Source organism: Gobio gobio, assembly GCF_949357685.1.
Source record: "Gobio gobio genome assembly, chromosome: 23".
Classification (NCBI taxonomy): domain Eukaryota; kingdom Metazoa; phylum Chordata; class Actinopteri; order Cypriniformes; family Gobionidae; genus Gobio; species Gobio gobio.
In genome coordinates, this window is record NC_137119.1 from 2,622,921 (window position 1) to 2,645,420 (window position 22,500).

The following is a 22,500-nucleotide window of genomic DNA, read 5'->3' on the forward strand; positions in this document are numbered from 1 at the left end:
ACCATGGCCAATCACAGCTAAATCCACAACACACAGAACCATGGCCAATCACAGCTAAAGCCACAACACACAGAACCATGGCCAATCACAGCTAAATCCACAACACACAGAACCATGGCCAATCACAGCTAAATGCACAACACACAGAACCATGGCTAATCACAACTAAAGCCACAACACACAGAACCATGGCCAATCACAGCTAAAGCCACAACACACAGAACCATGGCCAATCACAGCTAAATCCACAACACACAGAACCATGGCCAATCACAGCTAAATCCACAACACACAGAACCATGGCCAATCACAGCTAAAGCCACAACACACAGAACCATGGCTAATCACAGCTAAAGCCACAACACACAGAACCATGGCCAATCACAGCTAAATCCACAACACACAGAACCATGGCCAATCACAGCTAAAGCCACAACACACAGAACCATGGCTAATCACAGCTAAAGCCACAACACACAGAACCATGGCTAATCACAGCTAAATCCACAACACACAGAACCATGGCTAATCACAGCTAAATCCACAACACACAGAACCATGGCCAATCACAGCTAAATCCACAACACACAGAACCATGGCCAATCACAGCTAAATCCACAACACACAGAACCATGGCCAATCACAGCTAAATGCACAACACACAGAACCATGGCCAATCACAGCTAAAGCCACAACACACAGAACCATGGCCAATCACAACTAAAGCCACAACACACAGAACCATGGCCAATCACAGCTAAAGCCACAACACACAGAACCATGGCCAATCACAGCTAAATCCACAACACACAGAACCATGGCTAATCACAGCTAAAGCCACAACACACAGAACCATGGCTAATCACAGCTAAAGCCACAACACACAGAACCATGGCTAATCACAGCTAAAGCCACAACACACAGAACCATGGCTAATCACAGCTAAATCCACAACACACAGAACCATGGCTAATCACAGCTAAAGCCACAACACACAGAACCATGGCTAATCACAGCTAAAGCCACAACACACAGAACCATGGCTAATCACAGCTAAAGCCACAACACACAGAACCATGGCTAATCACAGCTAAAGCCACAACACACAGAACCATGGCTAATCACAGCTAAATCCACAACACACAGAACCATGGCCAATCACAGCTAAAGCCACAACACACAGAACCATGGCTAATCACAGCTAAAGCCACAACACACAGAACCATGGCTAATCACAGCTAAAGCCACAACACACAGAACCATGGCTAATCACAGCTAAAGCCACAACACACAGAACCATGGCTAATCACAGCTAAAGCCACAACACACAGAACCATGGCTAATCACAGCTAAATCCACAACACACAGAACCATGGCTAATCACAGCTAAATCCACAACACAATTTGTCGACTGCAAGCCTGAAACTTTCTCTGCAACTACACAAACTTAGTGCCGTCACATTGAAAGTTCCCTAGCTGGGCTACTTTCAGACGCTGTAATATCATTGCCATGGTACGGCCGCGAAGATCCGCGACTATTACGCAGGAATGAGAAAGTAGTTCTAGCCATATAGGTGTAGAAAATCACAACTTTTCATTTTCAGTTGGTCTTAGCACACGATGTAACTGTAGAAGAGTCAAGTTTTAAATAGGAAAAATATTGAAAGTGTCTTTGGTCATTTTTTGAATGAGATGCTAATGGACTGATCAGAATCAATGATAAATGCTAAGCTATGCTAAAACCGCCAGATACAAAGATCGGCTGAATGGATTCAAAAACGGTAAAACTTAACTATTTAACTCTAGGGGACTTGTCAAATGAGCCTATTTTCAAAAAAAGTGGAGTGTTCCTTTAAGTAAAAGTACAGAAGAACTTGCTTTTAAAAGTACTTAAGTATCAAAAGTAAATTTCCTTTTTTATGTCGATGCATTATTTTATTATTGTTGCTATGCCATGGTGGTTTACGCCAGTCAGTGATGCTCCATACGACCACCTTGAACTAATTTAAATACTTAAAAGTTACAAAGCTTCTTACAAAGCTGCTGTCACTTTAAGGCAGAATGCACAAATCCTACACACTGATACACATCCGATATTCCCCCAACTGTTTACATTCACTTAAGACATAATCAACTTTGTTTACGTGAATTCTTTCCAAAATGAAAATTTGGACATTTTGTGTGTATTGGTCTGTTTAAGTGCGAAAAAAACTCAAAAGAAAGCTCTATTCAGTGCTCGAGCTCTGAGGCACAAAAAAACAGACTGAACTGAGCTCTTTCATCAGCTTTTTCATGATTCATCCATATGTCTACGCTTCTCTTTCTCCCAGACATTTACATTTTACAAAATAACTTTTAAAGAAGAAAAAAAATCATCCACTGACTTTAAAAGCTGCTATTGAAACGACTTTCGACTTTGAGGACCTTGATAGAAATGTAGTGGAATAAAAAGTACGATATTTGTCTTTCAGATGTAGTGAAGTTAAAGTAAAAGTTCCCCTAAAAAATAATACTTCAGTAAAGTACAGATACTCAAAAAGTGTACTTAAACGGTTAGTTCACCCAAAAATGAAAATTCTGTCATTAATGACTGAGCCTCATGTGGTTGGACACCCGTCAGAGCTCCGTTCATCTTCAGACACAAATGAAGATATTTTAGTGTAAATCTGATGCTCTGAAAGGCCTCCATTGGCTCAACTTTACACTCTCAAGACCCTTAAAAGACACTAAAGACGTTGTTACAAAGTCCATCTCACTACAGCGGCTCTACAATAACTTTATGAAGAGACGAGAATAGTTTCTGTGCGCAAAAAAACCCTAAATAACGACTTATATAGTGATAACGATTTCAAAACACGGCATCATGAAGCTTCGAAGCGTTATGAATCAGTGAGTCGATTCAGCGGTTTGGAGCGTTATGAATCAGTGAGTCGATTCAGCGGTTTGGAGCGTTATGAATCAGTGAGTCGATTCAGCGGTTTGGAGCGTTATGAATCAGTGAGTCGATTCAGCGGTTTGGAGCGTATGAATCAGTGAGTCGATTCAGCGGTTTGGAGCGTATGAATCAGTGAGTCGATTCAGCGGTTTGGAGCGTTATGAATCAGTTAGTCGATTCAGCGGTTTGGAGCGTTATGAATCAGTGAGTCGATTCAGCAGTTTGGACAAAAACTATTCTCGTCTCTTCATAAAGTTATTGTAGAACCACTGTAGTGAGATGGACTTTGTATCGACGTCTTTAGTGCCTTTTAAGGGTCTTGAGAGTGTAAAGTGCATTGAGCCAATGGAGGCCTTTCAGAGCATCAGATTTACACTAAAATATCTTCATTTGTGTCTGAAGATGAACGGAGGTCTGACGGGTGTCCAACCACATGAGGGTCAGTCATTAATGACAGAATTTTCATTTTTGGGTGAACTAACCCTTTAAGTACAGAACTCAAGTAAATGTACTTTGTTACTGTCCACCTCTGCTAATTTCTGCAGAATGTTTTTGAAGTTCAGCTCTGTGGTTCTGGGGTTGATGTGGCCTGTGGTTGAGGGATCGCTTGCCTTCTGGTCGGCTGGAGAGAAAGCCGTGGAGAAGCGGTCACACTACGTCTTTGTTTTCGTCTCTCATTTCGGGATTCTGACTGACAGGGAAAACGGCCCTCTAGTTGAGTAAATTATAGCGTTAGGAAACTAAACACAAAGACAAATTCCCAAAGTTTGCCTTGAACTTTATCCAAGCTAAGGACACGTCTGGTGAGTGTCAGGCAGTGTTCATTTTGACAGCAAATGCCATTTAGTTTTAGTCATATTTTAGTCACATGAATTGTTTTTAGTTTTAGTCTAGTTTTAGTCTCCTAAAATCGAATGAGTTTAGTTCAATTGTAATACTTTAAGCATTTAAGCGTCACATAACCGACTGTCACTTGAACTGACATTTTGACATCATTTTGTTTTTGACATTAAAAATACACGAAAGAGCTCAATTCACTTTTTGTTTGTTTTTTAAAAGTTTTTATAACTTTGTATTTCTGTTTTAGTTAGTAGGCCATATCAGGTTAAGCTAAAGCTTCAAATAAGTTTATTTTTTATTTTTATTTCAGTTAACATTTATTTAATTTCAAGTAATAAAAGTTTTTTTTAATGGTTTTAGTGAACTATTATAACCTGATACTTTATTGAATGTGTCAAATATATTGAATGGGATTAAAATTATTAATTGGGAATTAAATTAAAGTTTATTGTGTAATCATCGAATATATAATGCGTGACTTTTAATTACAAACAAGCTTGAAATACACAAGGACTCTTATTTTGAAATGTCTGCACCACTATTGCAGTTGCAGGAGCTCATTCAAGTTCAGGAGATAAAATATGCGTTGTTACAACCGTCTAAAACATATTACTATATAAACATGGTAAAGTAAAGTCATTATCCCTCAGCATTAGTTCATAAACATTTTCGTCTCGTTTTTATTTGTTGATGAAAATGACAGTTGATTTTCGTCATAGTTTTTGTCATCCAACACTAGTTTTTATTTAGTTATCGTCTCGTTTTCGTCAGTGAAAAAAGGTTGTTGACGAAAATTATGACGAAAATTATTCATCAACGAAATTACCACTGGTGTCAGTGTTCAAATACACACATTTAATTGAATTTAAAAGTTGGCTCGAGTCACGGTGTCTGACTTTAGCTCTATCCACAAGGTGAAGGCTGGGATTGTATTATAACAGAGCATGGACAGAACATTATGATATGAACACATGTTTTTCTGGACCCTCACAGGTTCCGTTTCAGTGGCCGTATTCTGGGTCTGGCTCTGATCCACCAGTATCTGTTGGATGCGTTCTTCACCCGGCCGTTCTACAAGGCCCTGCTCAGACTGTGAGTCTCTGGGGACATTATAACGGCTGGAATACACTACACGACTTCTGAACAGATTGCTGACTTTATAAATGGTTACAGAGGGAAAACTGGCCATCATACACTAACTGACCTTAAAGAGTTAGTTCACCCAAAAATCTGTCATTAATGACTGACCCTCATGTGGTTGGACACCCGTCAGACCTCCGTTCATCTTCAGACACAAATGAAGATATTTTAGTGTAAATCTGATGCTCTGAAAGGCCTCCATTGGCTCAACTTTACACTCTCAAGACCCTTAAAAGACACTAAAGACGTCGATACAAAGTCCATCTCACTACAGCGGCTCTACAATAACTTTATGAAGAGACGAGAATAGTTTTTGTGCGCAAAAAAACCCTAAATAACGACTTATATAGTGATGACCGATTTCAAAACACAGCATAATGAAGCTTCAAAGCGTTATGAATCAGTGAGTCGATTCATGATCACAAACCGCCAAGCTACTGAAATCACGTGACTTTGGCGATCCAAACCGCTGAATCGACTCACTGATTCAAAACGCTCCAAACCACTGAATCGACTCGCTGATTCATAACGCGCCAAACCGCTGAATCGACTCGCTGATTCATAACGCTCCTAACCGCTGAATCGAGTCGCTGATTCATAACCCTCGGAACCGCTGAATCGACTCACTGATTCTTAACGCTCCAAACCGCTGAATCGACTCATTGATTCTTAACGCTCCAAACCGCTGATTCGACTCACTGATTCATAACGCTCCGAACCGCTGAATCGACTCACTGATTCTTAACGCTCCAAACCGCTGAATCGACTCACTGATTCTTAACGCTCCGAACCGCTGAATTGACTCACTGATTCTTAACGCTCCAAACTGCTGATTCGACTCACTGATTCATAACGCTCCAAACCGCTGAATCGACTCACTGATTCTTAACGCTCCAAACCGCTGAATCGACTCACTGATTCATAACGCTCCAAACCGCTGAATCGACTCACTGATTCATAACGCTCCAAACCGCTGAATCGACTCACTGATTCATAACGCTTCGAAGCTTCATGATGCCGTGTTTTGAAATCGTCATCACTATATAAGTCGTTATTTAGGGTTTTTTTGCACACAAAAACTATTCTCGTCTCTTCATAAAGTTATTGTAGAGCCGCTGTAGTGAGATGGACTTTGTAACGACGTCTTTAGTGTCTTTTAAGGGTCTTGAGAGTGTAAAGTGCATTGAGCCAATGGAGGCCTTTCAGAGCATCAGATTTACACTAAAATATCTTAATTTGTGTCTGAAGATGAACGGAGGTCTGACGGGTGTCCAACCACATGAGGCTCAGTCATTAATGACAGAATTTACATTTTTGGGTGAACTAACGCTTTAAGGTCATTATGAACACAACACACTCACACAGAAACATGCACAAAATATGAACCCAAGCTTGCCGGCACAGGTAAAAGTAATGGTTATGAATGTGTCAGAAAAAATAGCAATGAGACATTTGAATTATTTATTAGGGGGTAGCCCTAGAAATATATCAGTTTAAATCTGTAGACTGGCTCTGATTTTTTTTTAGGTAACTAGCCTCAACTCGTCCAGACTGTAAATCTGGGCCATGTCATGTGTTCCAGCCTTCAGCAGAGTTTAGAGTGATGCCGTTTGATTGGATGTCTGTTTTATGGTCCGTAGAGTGACAGATTTGACTGATTTGGAATACCTGGATGAGGAGTTCCACCAGAGCTTACAATGGATGAAGGACAACGATATCACTGACATCCTGGATCTAACGTTTACAGTCAACGAGGAGGTCTTTGGACAGGTGCTGGATAATTCAGGCTTTTTGTAGGTTTTTGTAGGTTGTAGGTTTTTGAAGCAGCAGGTTTTTCATGTGTCTTACCAAAATGCCTGCAGTGATAATGGTCATTGATCAGTACTGAAGGAACTTGAGGGTTGAGTCTCGCTCTCAGGCTTCTCCATTACCTACAGCAAACCAAACCTGGTTACCAGTTTCCCACATTGTACTAAAGTTACGTCGGGGTCACCAAAAGCAAACCAAACCACACAGTTTACACCAGTGTTTCTCAACCCCGATGGGGGCTCCAGGACCAGAAACAATCAGTATCTGGTCTTGCTACAGTAGCCACGCCCCAATCCCTTCGCCTGCTACAGTAGCCACACCCCAATCCCTCTGCCTGCTACAGTAGCCACACCCCAAACTCTCCACCTGCTACAGTAGCCACGCCCCAATCCCTCCACCTGCTACAGTAGCCACGCCCCAATCCCTCCACCTGCTACAGTAGCCACGCCCCAATCCCTCCACCTGCTACAGTAGCCACGCCCCAATCCCTTCGCCTGCTACAGTAGCCACACCCCAATCCCTCCACCTGCTACAGTAGCCACGCCCCAAACTCTCCACCTGCTACAATAGCCACACCCCAATCCCTCTGCCTGCTACAGTAGCCACGCCCCAATCCCTCCACCTGCTACAGTAGCCACGCCCCAATCCCTTCGCCTGCTACAGTAGCCACACCCCAATCCCTCCACCTGCTACAGTAGCCACGCCCCAAACTCTCCACCTGCTACAATAGCCACGCCCCAATCCCTCCACCTGCTACAGTAGCCACGCCCCAATCCCTTCACCTGCTACAGTAGCCACACCCCAATCCCTCTGCCTGCTACAGTAGCCACGCCCCAAACTCTCCACCTGCTACAATAGCCACACCCCAATCCCTCCGCCTGCTACAGTAGCCACACCCCAATCTCCCACTTGATACAATAGCCACACCCCAATCCCTCCGCCTGCTACAGTAGCCACACCCCAATCTCTCCACCTGCTACAATAGCCACACCCCAATCCCTCCGCCTGCTACAGTAGCCACGCCCCAATCTCTCCACCTGCTACAATAGCCACACCCCAATCCCTCCGCCTGCTACAGTAGCCACACCCCAATCCCTTCGCCTGCTACAGTAGCCACACCCCAATCCCTCTGCCTGCTACAGTAGCCACGCCCCAATCTCTCCACCTGCTACAATAGCCACACCCCAATCCCTCCGCCTGCTACAGTAGCCACGCCCCAATCTCTCCGCCTGCTACAGTAGCCACGCCCCAATCCCTTCGCCTGCTACAGTAGCCACGCCCCAATCCCTCCGCCTGCTACAGTAGCCACGCCCCAATCCCTTCGCCTGCTACAGTAGCCACGCCCCAATCCCTCCGCCTGCTACAATAGCCACACCCCAATCTCTCCACTTGCTACAATAGCCACACCCCAATCCCTCCGCCTGCTACAGTAGCCACACCCCAATCCCTCCGCCTGCTACAATAGCCACACCCCAATCCCTCCGCCTGCTACAGTAGCCACACCCCAATCCCTCCGCCTGCTACAGTAGCCACACCCCAATCCCTCCACTTGCTACAATAGCCACACCCCAATCTCTCCACCTGCTACAATAGCCACACCCCAATCCCTCCGCCTGCTACAGTAGCCACACCCCAATCTCTCCACTTGCTACAATAGCCACACCCCAATCCCTCCGCCTGCTACAGTAGCCACACCCCAATCTCTCCACCTGCTACAATAGCCACACCCCAATCCCTCCGCCTGCTACAGTAGCCACACCCCAATCCCTCCGCCTGCTACAGTAGCCACACCCCAATCCCTTCGCCTGCTACAGTAGCCACACCCCAATCCCTCCGCCTGCTACAGTAGCCACACCCCAATCTCTCCACCTGCTACAATAGCCACACCCCAATCCCTCCGCCTGCTACAGTAGCCACGCCCCAATCTCTCCACCTGCTACAATAACCACACCCCAATCCCTCCGCCTGCTACAGTAGCCACACCCCAATCCCTTCGCCTGCTACAGTAGCCACACCCCAATCCCTCCGCCTGCTACAGTAGCCACGCCCCAATCTCTCCACCTGCTACAATAACCACACCCCAATCCCTCCGCCTGCTACAGTAGCCACACCCCAATCCCTTCGCCTGCTACAGTAGCCACACCCCAATCCCTCCGCCTGCTACAGTAGCCACGCCCCAATCTCTCCACCTGCTACAATAGCCACACCCCAATCCCTCCGCCTGCTACAGTAGCCACGCCCCAATCTCTCTGCCTGCTACAGTAGCCACGCCCCAATCTCTCCACCTGCTACAGTAGCCACGCGCCAATCCCTCCGCCTGCTACAATAGCCACACCCCAATCCCTTCGCCTGCTACAGTAGCCACGCCCCAATCCCTCCGCCTGCTACAGTAGCCACGCCCCAATCCCTCCGCCTGCTACAGTAGCCACGCCCCAATCTCTCCACCTGCTACAATAGCCACACCCCAATCCCTTCGCCTGCTACAGTAGCCACGCCCCAATCTCTCCACCTGCTACAGTAGCCACGCCCCAATCTCTCCACCTGCTACAGTAGCCACGCCCCAATCCCTCCGCCTGCTACAATAGCCACACCCCAATCCCTTCGCCTGCTACAGTAGCCACGCCCCAATCCCTCCGCCTGCTACAGTAGCCACACCCAAATCCCTCCGCCTGCTAGAGTAGCCACGCCCCAATCTCTCCACCTGCTACAATAGCCACACCCCAATCCCTTCGCCTGCTACAGTAGCCACGCCCCAATCCCTCCGCCTGCTACAGTAGCCACACCCAAATCCCTCCGCCTGCTAGAGTAGCCACGCCCCAATCTCTCCACCTGCTACAATAGCCACGCCCCAATCCGTCCGCCTGCTACAGTAGCCACACCCCAATCTCTCCACTTGCTACAATAGCCACACCCCAATCCCTCCGCCTGCTACAGTAGCCACACCCCAATCTCTCCACCTGCTACAATAGCCACACCCCAATCCCTCCGCCTGCTACAGTAGCCACGCCCCAATCTCTCCACCTGCTACAATAGCCACACCCCAATCCCTCCGCCTGCTACAGTAGCCACACCCCAATCTCTCCACTTGCTACAATAGCCACACCCCAATCCCTCCGCCTGCTACAGTAGCCACACCCCAATCTCTCCACCTGCTACAATAGCCACACCCCAATCCCTCCGCCTGCTACAGTAGCCACGCCCCAATCTCTCCACCTGCTACAATAGCCACGCCCCAATCCCTCCGCCTGCTACAGTAGCCACACCCCAATCTCTCCACTTGCTACAATAGCCACACCCCAATCCCTCCGCCTGCTACAGTAGCCACACCCCAATCTCTCCACCTGCTACAATAGCCACACCCCAATCCCTCCGCCTGCTACAGTAGCCACGCCCCAATCTCTCCACCTGCTACAATAGCCACGCCCCAATCCCTCCGCCTGCTACAGTAGCCACACCCCAATCTCTCCACTTGCTACAATAGCCACACCCCAATCCCTCCGCCTGCTACAGTAGCCACATCCCAATCCCTTCGCCTGCTACAGTAGCCACACCCCAATCCCTCCGCCTGCTACAGTAGCCACGCCTCAATCTCTCCACCTGCTACAATAGCCACACCCCAATCCCTCCGCCTGCTACAGTAGCCACACCCCAATCCCTCCGCCTGCTACAGTAGCCACACCCCAATCCCTTCGCCTGCTACAGTAGCCACGCCCCAATCCCTCCGCCTGCTACAGTAGCCACACCCCAATCCCTCCGCCTGCTACAGTAGCCACACCCCAATCCCTCCACCTGCTACAGTAGCCACGCCCCAATCCCTCTGCCTGCTACAGTAGCCACACCCCAATCCCTCTGCCTGCTACAGTAGCCACGCCCCAATCCCTCCGCCTGCTACAATAGCCACACCCCAATCCCTCTGCCTGCTACAGTAGCCACGCATCCATGCTTTTAAACCTGCCATGTCGCTAATACTTTGAATTATATACATTATTTCTGCTGCAGCAAAACTTTTTTACGTCATTGTGACAGGTGACAGAGAGGGAACTGAAGTCGGGGGGCTCCAACATCCAAGTAACGGAGAAGAACAAGAAGGAATACATCGAGCGCATGGCGAGATGGAGGGTGGAGAGGGGGGTCATGCAGCAGACCGAAGCCCTTGTAAGAGGTTTCTATGAGGTACGCCAGCTTGAACAGTAGCCAATCTAGACAAAGGTTAAAGGGTTAGTTCACCCAAAAATGAAAATTCTGTCATTAATGACTGAGCCTCATGTGGTTGGACACCCGTCAGACCTCCGTTCATCTTCAGACACAAATGAAGATATTTTAGTGTAAATCTGATGCTCTGAAAGGCCTCCATTGGCTCAATGCACTTTACACTCTCAAGACCCTTAAAAGACACTAAAGACGTCGTTACAAAGTCCATCTCACTACAGTGGTTCTCAAATAACTTTATGAATCGGCGAGAATAGTTTTTGTGCGCAAAAAAACCCTAAATAACGACTTATATAGTGATGACGATTTCAAAACAAGGCATCATGAAGCTTCGAAGTGTTATGAATCAGTGAGAGTGTAAAGTGCATTGTGCCAATGGAGGCCTTTCAGAGCATCAGATTTACACTAAAATATCTTCATTTGTGTCTGAAGATGAACGGAGGTCTGACGGGTGTCCAACCACATGAGGCTCAGTCATTAATGACAGAATTTACATTTTTGGATGAACTAACCCTTTAAGTGAAACAATTATTTGCTAAACATATTCAGATGCTTTGAATGTCAGATGTTCCTTTTATCAATGCAGGTTGTAGACTCCCGTCTGGTTTCAGTGTTCGATGCTCGTGAGCTGGAGTTGGTCATTGCAGGAACGGCCGAGATCGATTTGAACGACTGGAGATCCAACACTGAATATAGAGGAGGTGAGCCTACTGTGGCTTTACAAATTCACAAAATGACATGGGAACTACTGTCAACAGTTGGTAATATTGTCCATATACACTCACCTAAAGGATTATTAGGAACACCTGTTCAATTTCTCATTAATCAACCAATCACATGGCAGTTGCTTCAATGCATTTAGGGGTGTGGTCCTGGTCAAGACAATCTCCTGAACTCCACACTGAATGTCGGAATGGGAAAGAAAGGGGATTTAAGCAATTTTGAGCGTGGCATGGTTGTTGGTGCCAGACGGGCCGGTCTGAGTATTTCACAATCTGCTCAGTTACTGGGATTTTCACGCACAACCATTTCTAGGGTTTACAAAGAATGGTGTGAAAAGGGAAAAACATCCAGTATGCGGCAGTCCTGTGGGAGAAAATGCCTTGTTGATGCTAGAGGTCAGAGGAGAATGGGCGACTGATTCAAGCTGATAGAAGAGCAACTTTGACTGAAATAACCACTCGTTACAACCGAGGTCTGCAGCAAAGCATTTGTGAAGCCACAACACACACAACCTTGAGGCGGATGGGCTCCAACAGCAGAAGACCCCACCGGGTACCACTCATCTCCACTACAAATAGGAATAAGAGGCTACAATTTGCACAAGCTCACCAAAATTGGACAGTTGAAGACTGGAAAAATGTTGCCTGGTCTGATGAGTCTGGATTTCTGTTGAGACATTCAGATGGTAGAGTCAGAATTTGGCGTAAACAGAATGAGAACATGGATCCATCATGCCTTGTTACCACTGTGCAGGCTGGTGGTGGTGGTGTAATGGTGTGGGGGATGTTTTCTTGGCACACTTTAGGCCCCTTAGTGCCAATTGGGCATGGTTTAAATGCCACGGCCTACCTGAGCATTGTTTCTGCCCATGTCCATCCCTTTATGAGCACCATGTCCCCATCCTCTGATGGCTACTTCCAGCAGGATAATGCTCCGTCACAAAGCTCCAATCATTTCAAACTGGTTTCTTGAACATGACAATGAGTTCACTGAACTAAAATGGCCCCACAGTCACCAGATCTCAACCCAATAGAGCATCTTTGGGATGTGGTGGAACGGGAGCTTCGTGCCCTGGATGTGCATCCCACAAATCTCCATCATCTGCAAGATGCTCTCCTATCAATATGGGCCAACATTTCTAAAGAATGCTTTCAGCACCTTGTTGAATCAATGCCACGTAGAATTAAGGCAGTTCTGAAGGCGAAAGGGGGTCAAACACAGTATTAGTGTGTGTTCCTAATAATCCTTTAGGTGAGTGTATCTCCAAAAGTGTTCAAAACTACCCATAAATCATTAATTACTGGAGAAAAATATTAACATGGTCCTCATTAGTGATTAGACGCTTGATTGCTCAGGTTTTGTTCCATGTGAAGGGGTTTCGCTTGTTTTTCAGGTCCTCTGCTGTGAATTACTACGGAGGGTCAATAGTATTTTACCCCACCGCAAATGCCAAAACAAGTATGCCATCTGTTTAGATTGCAGTTCATTACTTAGAACGGAGCTGTTGACATTGAAAGCATAACGGGTGAGCTCTGTAGAATTTCATATGACCCTGCGGTGTTGTGGTTTCACAGTGTCGAGATGACCTCACTTGAAACTCTGTTGACTTTTCCTGCACAGCTTTCTATGCACATTCAGATGGAGACCCTGAAGGGCCTCTTTAGTGGGACACGTTCTCTTTTCTTCTTATACTTTACCTCGTTTAAAGAGGATTGTTTCAACCAAATTCTGAGTTATTTTCTTTATGGAGAAGGTGTTCCCAGAATGCAAGCTCAGCAAAGACAAAATTGTCCAAGACTATGAATGACTACATTCATTCGATATTGAGAAAGCTCACACAACGACTACTTTGCCCAATATTTGTGTGTGCTATTTATAATAATGCTTTTTTAGAGTGCCATTGTTAGCTCATGCTAATAATAGCTCCAGCATTAATTAAACAGCCCTGTACCAGCTACACAAGGTCTTCAGGATCACTAGGGCTGTGTCCGAAATCGCCCCATAGAGTAGACAGCTAACTACTAGATTTTGGACAAAGCTTTATAGTGCACTGGACATCCACATATTGGTGTTTATATATGCAAGATATTTTTGTTAAAATACATTCTCTTAACCCAGTTTATTGTTCATTGACTACTATTAGTATGTTATGAAAGCCCCCCTAAAAGTGTAAACATTGAGCCCCCAGGCATTGAGAGCAGTCAGATCCATCAATCTCTTTTCAGCTCAACCAATAATATGAGTTTGGGGTGTGGCTTCTGTAGCAGGCGGAGAGTTCGGGGCATGGCTACTGTAGCAGGCGGAGAGTTTGGGGCGTGGCTTCTGTAGCAGGCGGAGAGTTTGGGGCGTGGCTTCTGTAGCAGGCGGAGAGTTCGGGGCGTGGCTACTGTAGCAAGCGGAGAGTTTGGGGCGTGGCTACTGTAGCAAGCGTAGAGTTTGGGGTGTGGCTACTGTAGCAAGCGGAGAGTTTGGGGCGTGGCTACTGTAGCAAGCGTAGAGTTTGGGGCATGGCTACTGTAGCAAGCGTAGAGTTTGGGGTGTGGCTACTGTAGCAGGCAGAGAGTTTGGGGCGTGGCTTCTGTAGCAGTAGCAGGCGGAGAGTTTGGGGTGTGGCTACTGTAGCAGGTGGAGAGTTTGGGGAGTGGCTACTGTAGCAGGCAGAGAGTTTGGGGCGTGGCTTCTGTAGCAGTAGCAGGCGGAGAGTTTGGGGCGTGGCTACTGTAGCAGTAGCAGGCGGAGAGTTTGGGGCGTGGCTACTGTAGCAGGCGGAGAGTTCGGGGCGTGGCTACTGTAGCAGTAGCAGGCGGAGAGTTTGGGGCGTGGCTTCTGTAACAGGCGGAGAGTTCGGGGCGTGGCTACTGTAGCAGTAGCAGGCGGAGAGTTTGGGGTGTGGCTTCTGTAGCAGGCGGAGAGTTCGGGGCATGGCTACTGTAGCAGGCGGAGAGTTTGGGGCGTGGCTTCTGTAGCAGGCGGAGAGTTTGGGGCATGGCTACTGTAGCAAGCAGAGAGTTTGGGGTGTGGCTTCTGTAGCAGGCGGAGAGTTCGGGGCATGGCTACTGTAGCAGGCGGAGAGTTTGGGGCGTGGCTTCTGTAGCAGGCGGAGAGATTGGGGTGGGGCTACTGTAGCAGGCGGAGAGTTTGGGGTGTGGCTACTGTAGCAAGCAGAGAGTTTGGGGTGTGGCTTCTGTAGCAGGCGGAGAGTTCGGGGCATGGCTACTGTAGCAGGCGGAGAGTTTGGGGCGTGGCTTCTGTAGCAGGCGGAGAGTTCGGGGCGTGGCTACTGTAGCAGTAGCAGGCGGAGAGTTTGGTGCGTGGCTACTGTAGCAAGAGGAGAGTTCGGGGCGTGGCTACTGTAGCAAGCGGAGAGTTTGGGGTGTGGCTACTGTAGCAGGCAGAGAGTTTGGGGTGTGGCTACTGTAGCAAGTGGAGAGTTTGGGGTGTGGCTACTGTAGCAAGCGGAGAGTTTGGGGCGTGGCTACTGTAGCAAGCGGAGAGTTTGGGGCGTGGCTACTGTAGCAGGCAGAGAGTTTGGGGCGTGGCTACTGTAGCAAGCGGAGAGTTTGGGGTGTGGCTACTGTAGCAGGCAGAGAGTTTGGGGCGTGGCTACTGTAGCAGGCGGAGAGTTTGGGGTGTGGCTACTGTAGCAGGCAGAGAGTTTGGGGCGTGGCTACTGTAGCAGGCAGAGAGTTTGGTGTGTGGCTACTGTAGCAGGCAGAGAGTTTGGGGCGTGGCTACTGTAGCAGGCAGAGAGTTTGGGGTGTGGCTACTGTAGCAGGCAGAGAGTTTGGGGCGTGGCTACTGTAGCAGGCAGAGAGTTTGGTGTGTGGCTACTGTAGCAGGCAGAGAGTTTCGGGTGTGGCTACTGTAGCAGGCGGAGAGTTTGGGGTGTGGCTACTGTACCAGGCAGAGAGTTTGGGGTGTGGCTACTGTAGCAGGCAGAGAGTTTGGGGCGTGGCTACTGTAGCAGGCGGAGAGTTTGGGGTGTGGCTACTGTAGCAGGCAGAGAGTTTGGGGCGTGGCTACTGTAGCAGGCAGAGAGTTTGGGGTGTGGCTGCTGTAGCAGGCGGAGAGTTTGGGGTGTGGCTACTGTAGCAGGCAGAGAGTTTGGGGCGTGGCTACTGTAGCAGGCGGAGAGTTTGGGGCGTGGCTACTGTAGCAGGCGGAGAGTTTGGGGTGTGGCTACTGTAGCAGGTGGAGAGAGTGGGGTGTGGCTACTGTAGCAGGCGGAGAGTTTGGGACGTGGCTACTGTAGCAGGCAGAGAGTTTGGGGTGTGGCTACTGTAGCAGGTGGAGAGATTGGGGCGTGGCTACTCTAGCAGGCGGAGAGTTTGGGGCGTGGCTACTGTAGCAGGTGGAGAGAGTGGGGTGTGGCTACTGCAGCAGGTGGAGAGTTTGGGGCGTGGCTACTCTAGCAGGCGGAGAGTTTGGGGCGTGGCTACTGTAGCAGGCGGAGAGTTTGGGGCGTGGCTACTGTAGCAGGCGGAGAGTTTGGGGCGTGGCTACTCTAGCAGGCGGAGAGTTTGGGGCGTGGCTACTGTAGCAGGCGGAGAGTTTGGGGCGTGGCTACTGTAGCAGGTGGAGAGAGTGGGGTGTGGCTACTGCAGCAGGTGGAGAGAGTGGGGTGTGGCTACTGCAGCAGGTGGAGAGTTTGGGGTGTGGCTACTCTAGCAGGCGGAGAGTTTGGGGCGTGGCTACTGTAGCAGGCGGAGAGTTTGGGGCGTGGCTACTGTAGCAGGCGGAGAGTTTGGGGCGTGGCTACTCTAGCAGGCGGAGAGTTTGGGGCGTGGCTACTGTAGCAGGCGGAGAGTTTGGGGCGTGGCTACTGTAGCAGGTGGAGAGAGTGGGGTGTGGCTACTGCAGCAGGTGGAGAGTTTGGGGCGTGGCTACTGTAGCAGGCGGAGAGTTTGGGGCGTGGCTACTGTAGCAGGCGGAGAGTTTGGGGCGTGGCTACTGCAGCAGGTGGAGAGTTTGGGGCGTGGCTACTGCAGCAGGCGGAGAGTTTGGGGCGTGGCTACTGTAGCAGGTGGAGAGAGTGGGGTGTGGCTACTGCAGCAGGTGGAGAGTTTGGGGCGTGGCTACTGTAGCAGGCGGAGAGTTTGGGGCGTGGCTACTGTAGCAGGTGGAGAGAGTGGGGTGTGGCTACTGCAGCAGGTGGAGAGTTTGGGGCGTGGCTACTGTAGCAGGCGGAGAGTTTGGGGCGTGGCTACTGTAGCAGGCGGAGCGTTTGGGGCGTGGCTACTGTGGGAGGTGGAGCTAGAGGTTGTTTACCCAGTGAGGGACCATGACTGACGCATTACATGAAAAAAGACAGCTTCAGTTACAGAAGTGCAAACTGTATTTCACTGCATTCAGTTTTACATTTTTGCAGCTTCAAAGATTAAACATGAACACGTCAAATCGAACAGGCATTGTGATGCAACAATCAGTGATTGCACTGATGCAAAATTGACTTAGATGCGCCTGATGCAGATACATTGGGTGGGTTTATTATAAGCGAGACAGAGTATTAGTTACTCAGTTGTTACTCATGACATATAACAACACAGCTAAAAGTATCCCTAATATGTTAGACCTGTTATTGGAAGTAGCCTACCTTTACCTGATGAGACATGCCTTCTCAAGCCCTGTGAACTAACCCTTTAACTAGTGAGACCTTGGTGTAAAGTGTTACCTATTGTATTACTTTATACATTTTTGTGTATTGCTTTATTATATTTAAATGTTTGGTTCTTTTGTTATTAGAAAGTTATTAAACCTGTTATAGTATGACAACACTTTTTTTTGCAACAAATTTCATTATCGTGATAATACCGTATACCGCGATAAAAGCTTCAGCAATTAATCGCAACATGAAAATTTGATACCGGCACATGCCTAGTTGCAAAACGACATACTTCACCTTTAACTTCACTGGTATCTCTATCATCCTCCAGGTTACCATGATGGGCACATTGTGATGCGTTGGTTCTGGGCGGCGGTGGAGCGCTTCAATAATGAGCAGAGGTTGCGTCTGCTCCAGTTCGTGACGGGCACTTCCAGCGTCCCCTACGAAGGCTTCGCCGCGCTGCGCGGGAGCAACGGCCTGCGCCGCTTCTGCATCGAGAAGTGGGGAAAGGTCACGTCTCTGCCAAGGTACACTGCACGAGAGACTGACTGTTACATGCATCTCCATTTCTGGGTCCAAATTGGGGATCGATGCCGATACGGGCTGCCGATTTACTTGAGCCGATATTTGAAGCCGATATTGCTTTTGCTCCCTCAATTTACAACATAAAAATGACAAAATGATCAGGATGATAACAATTTAAAATTTACAATTTAAAAAAGGAACATTTATTGAACTAAAAAAAAACAATATTTAACAAATAGTAAAAACAGGTGAGGTAGAACAAGAAAAGTTCAGAGTTCAGTGGTGAAAATAAATTCTGAAAATAAATATTTAAGCATAAATAAAATAATGACACTATTGCACACAGTATCAACAAGCGAGCAGCATAATAAAGTGCACACTGACTGTACTATACTTCTTTTAAAACTATTTACAACCTAGTCATTTAATGCTTACACTCTAAAAAATGCTGGGTTAAAAATAACCCAAGTTGGGTTGAATATGGACTAACCCAGCAATTGGGTTGTTTTGACCAATTTTTTAGAGTGCACATTCATTACTATTAATATTATGCCTAATCTGAAGAAAACGGCTTTGTTCATATTTCTTGTTTGTTAATTATATTATAAATGACATTACATAGGCCGATTTCAATTCAGCTAAATGTACAGCGTCAGCCAGAGCTAAATAAAGGCGCTGTGATGGAGCGGATACACATGCCTCACTCAGATTCAGAATTTCGCATGCTTTGCTTCACAGAAAGGCAGCTTATGCTTATGTCTACTGTTTACTCAGAGGCCAGGATGGACTCTCCCTCTTGACCTTTGACCTTTGACCTCTTTGTCTCCGGCAGGGCTCACACATGCTTCAACCGGCTGGATTTGCCTCCATATCCATCATACACGATGCTGTATGAGAAGCTCCTGACCGCTGTGGAGGAGACCAGCACCTTTGGTCTGGAGTGAAGTCCAGAATTTTTTTTTTTTATTGCTGTAAATACATTTTCTGACTTTTTAGAGATTTTTTTAAAACCTGGGCGTTTTGTTTCAAATGACCTTGGAATAGCATGTTTCTGCTCTGAAGTATAAGATGCGTAGGACTTTTCTGTATTTGCGGGTTGAAAGCCACATGTATGCAATAGTGAAAGCCTGACTCACATCCTCCTCGTCATTCTATTGGTCAGGCATCAGTGCGTCTCCGTTCTGATTGGCTATTCCCTTAACATGTGGTGAACTGGGATTCTCAGTGCCTGGTTGTGTTTGAAATGGAATACTAACATATTGGCGGTAGCACTTTATTTTACAGTGTCCTTGTTACAGATGTAAACAACAGTAAATTATTCATAATTACATGCAACTAACCCTAAAACAAACATGAACATGACATAGATGAACATGACATAGATGAACATGATGGCTCATGCTAGTCCATGAGTTAAATCAGCGTACACAACAACTAGAGTCACATAAATAATCCACTAAGCGTTCAGTGTGTGCAGCTCTTCCTGAATCTCTCGTCTCTGTGTGTGTGTGTGTGTGTGTGTGTGTGTGTGTGTGTGTGTGTGTGTGTGTGTGTGTGTGTGTGTGTGTGTGGGCATGTTTTTGTGAAATATCAGGACACAAATGTGTATAATGACATAGGTATTACAAAAAGAGGGTGAAATATGAGGACGTTCCCCATGTCCTCACTTTTCAAAATGCTTATAAATCATACAGAGTTTTTTTTCACAGAAAGTGAACTGCACAGTCTCCTGTGAGGGCTAGGTTTAGGGTCAGTGTAAGGGGATAGAAAATACGGTTTGTACGGTATAAAAACCATTACGCCTATGGAATGTCCTCACATTTCACAAAAACAAACATGAGTGTGTGTGTGTGTGTGTGTGATCCACTAAGCGTTCAGTGTAAAGTGTGGAGCTCTTCCTGAGTCTCTGGTCTGTGTGACTCCGGCTCAAACATGTACGGCTGCTCCACAACTGCTCATTTCTGACATTAGTCTGAGTGAGATTGGCCTGTTTTGTTGTTGATGGAGTATCTGAAGCTCCTGTAAAGGCTCCGCCCTCTTCTGGAAGGGGGCGGGGAGCAGCAGTTAATTTGCATTTAAAGGGACACACACCCAAACAGGGGCAAGATATAATAAATAATCTGAGGGTATTTTGAGCTGAAACTTCACACACACATTCTGGAGACACCATATTTATATTACATCTTGTGAAAAGAGGTGTCCTTTAATGTTACTCAGTACTTTACACAGTGACAATGACACCTAAAATAAAGCGTAACCCATATTGCTTATGAAATACTGCACATTATACTTCATACTGTAGTAACATTACACAATATGCAACATATTAACACTTCAAAGCGCAGTAATATGCAATGTTCTCACACATTACGCTGCATGCTTACTAATTTAGCATGTGTTATCATATCAGAAATAGTTAAATGTGAGAAAATTAAACGTTTTTTTCAGGACTTGCGCATTGCATTATGGGATACAAAACTCCACACAGTGTGCTGTAGATATGTAGGGTGCATTGCATCTGTGTATTGTATGTAGGCATACAGATGCGGTGTAATTCTAGTATGCTATTCCGAACACAGCCACTGACCAAACAAGTTTCATGCTCTTACCATCGTCTGAACTCTATAATCCCTAAACATGTTTTTGCACACACACTGCAGAGTAGAGGAGAATATATGCCAGACGTCATTAAAGAAGGATTCTGCTCACTCACTGTAAAGCTGTAAGTAGGAAGCACACATGGGCACTCACTTGACCGTGATGTAAGCGACTTTATTGTGTAACCAAATTAGTGACACTAAGCTAATCAGAACTTTCTGTCTGTGCGGGCCAACTCTCTAAATGAGGATTTCCTCACCCCCATCTCATCCCAGATATTCATGTCTTCCTTTCTCCAGTGAAAAAGTTTTTTGATGAAAACATTCCAGGATTTTTCTCGTTTTCTGGGCCTGGTGTCTATAAAAGCTTTTCAGCAGTGTTGGGGAAAGTTACTTTAAAAAGTAATGCATTACAATATTGCGTTACTCCCTTAAACTAATTGAGTTACTTAGTTACTTTTTAAGAACAGTAATGCATTACGTTACTTTTGCGTTACTTTTTCTTGGTTTTGGGCATGTTTTTGTTTTTTTTATAACAAAAAAGTTATATTTTTGTGCATCGGTAAAGACCTCTTCATACCAAAATGTAAATAATGCGTAAATAATGGAGAATAGGATGCAGGAGAAAAAAGTTTTACCAATAAAAACAAAAAATCTAGTAATTTTCATCATCAAAGGTCAGCAGCAAGACATTGGTAAATTAAATATAAAGATAGATTAAATGCATACAAATAGTTGTTTTATTTAACATTTAACTATTGGAGGTTTGCATAGTTCTCTGATTTTGCATTTGACTGATTTTATTCATTTTGAGGAGTACAGAATCTTTATTGTGCAAGTGAGATAAATAAATGCTCACATTTAGTCTAGAACTACAATAACCATGATGTTCACACACACACACACACACACCTCTGCACTTACTCTCGATTTTTCTCAACATGGGGGCAGGAGAGCTGTCAGTCAAATTAATGTGAAAAAGTAACTTGTGTTACTTTTTTGAAAAAGTAACTCAGATATTTTGTTGTAAATGTGAAAAGTAATGCGTTACTTTACTAGTTACTTGGAAAAAGTAATATTATTACGTAACTCAAGTTACTTGTAATGCGTTTCCCCAACACTGCTTTTCATTGACTAACAAGGACGTTTTCAGCTCTGAGACGAACAGGATATTCTTATATCACGATGAACTTTCATATACCAAAGGCTCAAGGGAAAGTTGATTTCTCAATTCATCACCCCTTTATATCAATGCAAAGACGCGAATAGACATTCTGCGGCGCGATTTGCGCAAATGACAAACCGGAGTCTGACAATGATGGAGAGACTCAAGAAGAAGAGAAAACATGTAGAACGAGACAGGGCGTTTCTGAAAGGATAGTCATCGAATTGAGTGTTTCGGGCTTTTGATGCGCGTAAGGCGGATATTCGCGCCGCGTTGACCAATCAGGAGCTTGCTCTAGTAGTGACAACAATGAGGAGAAAATCATATGTGGATACCCGGAGCTGTGCGATACATCTTCATACTCTATAGACACCGGAATAAAAAGGATCTTGCTTGAAAGAAAGTGAGTGAGGAGGTCGGACAGTCTGGAGAGTTGTAAAAAACGCTCTTTACTCAATTTGAGCTCTACATAGTGTTGGGCAGGTTACTTTAAAAAAGTAATTAGTTATAGTTACTAGTTACTTCTCACAAATAGTAACTGTTACATCATTATAAAAGTAACTAATTACCAGGGAAAGTAACTACTGTGTTACTTTTTAAATATGTCCAATAACTTGGATGCCCCCAATATTAAATATGTTAAATTATAAAATAATTCCGTTAGTAACGCTGTTTATCTATAACGCCGTTATTCCCATCACTGGCTATACATATACATATTGAGACTACAAGCTAGCTAAAGCCGGCACATTGAGCTTATTCACCGTATTTTAAAACAATCCATGTCAGCCATTTCACAACGAGACGAGCCGCCCATGACACAAACTCACGTCTATTGTGAATTAAATGTCACGCGCCAATGAAGCGAGTAAACTCAAAATGTTCAAGCATCCAACTGCACGCGAATAGTGTGATTTATTCACGCAAGTCGTGTCTGGTGTGAATGTGCAGT

The 22,500-nt window shown here is 46.1% G+C and overlaps 1 protein-coding gene across 1 annotated transcript in view; it reads left to right on the forward strand.

Moving 5' to 3' along the window:
• Positions 1-18,730, forward strand: part of hecw1a (HECT, C2 and WW domain containing E3 ubiquitin protein ligase 1a) — a gene marked incomplete at both ends in the record, with an annotated part of 155,103 nt that extends 136,373 nt beyond the window's left edge. The window contains 6 exons of the mRNA XM_079805563.1: positions 4,769-4,867; positions 6,556-6,685; positions 10,751-10,897; positions 11,520-11,634; positions 17,590-17,788; positions 18,619-18,730. Of these exons, the coding sequence (XP_079661689.1) occupies positions 4,769-4,867; positions 6,556-6,685; positions 10,751-10,897; positions 11,520-11,634; positions 17,590-17,788; positions 18,619-18,730 (802 nt within the window). The remainder of the gene's footprint in view (positions 1-4,768; positions 4,868-6,555; positions 6,686-10,750; positions 10,898-11,519; positions 11,635-17,589; positions 17,789-18,618) is intronic.
• Positions 18,731-22,500: the final 3,770 nt, after the last annotated feature.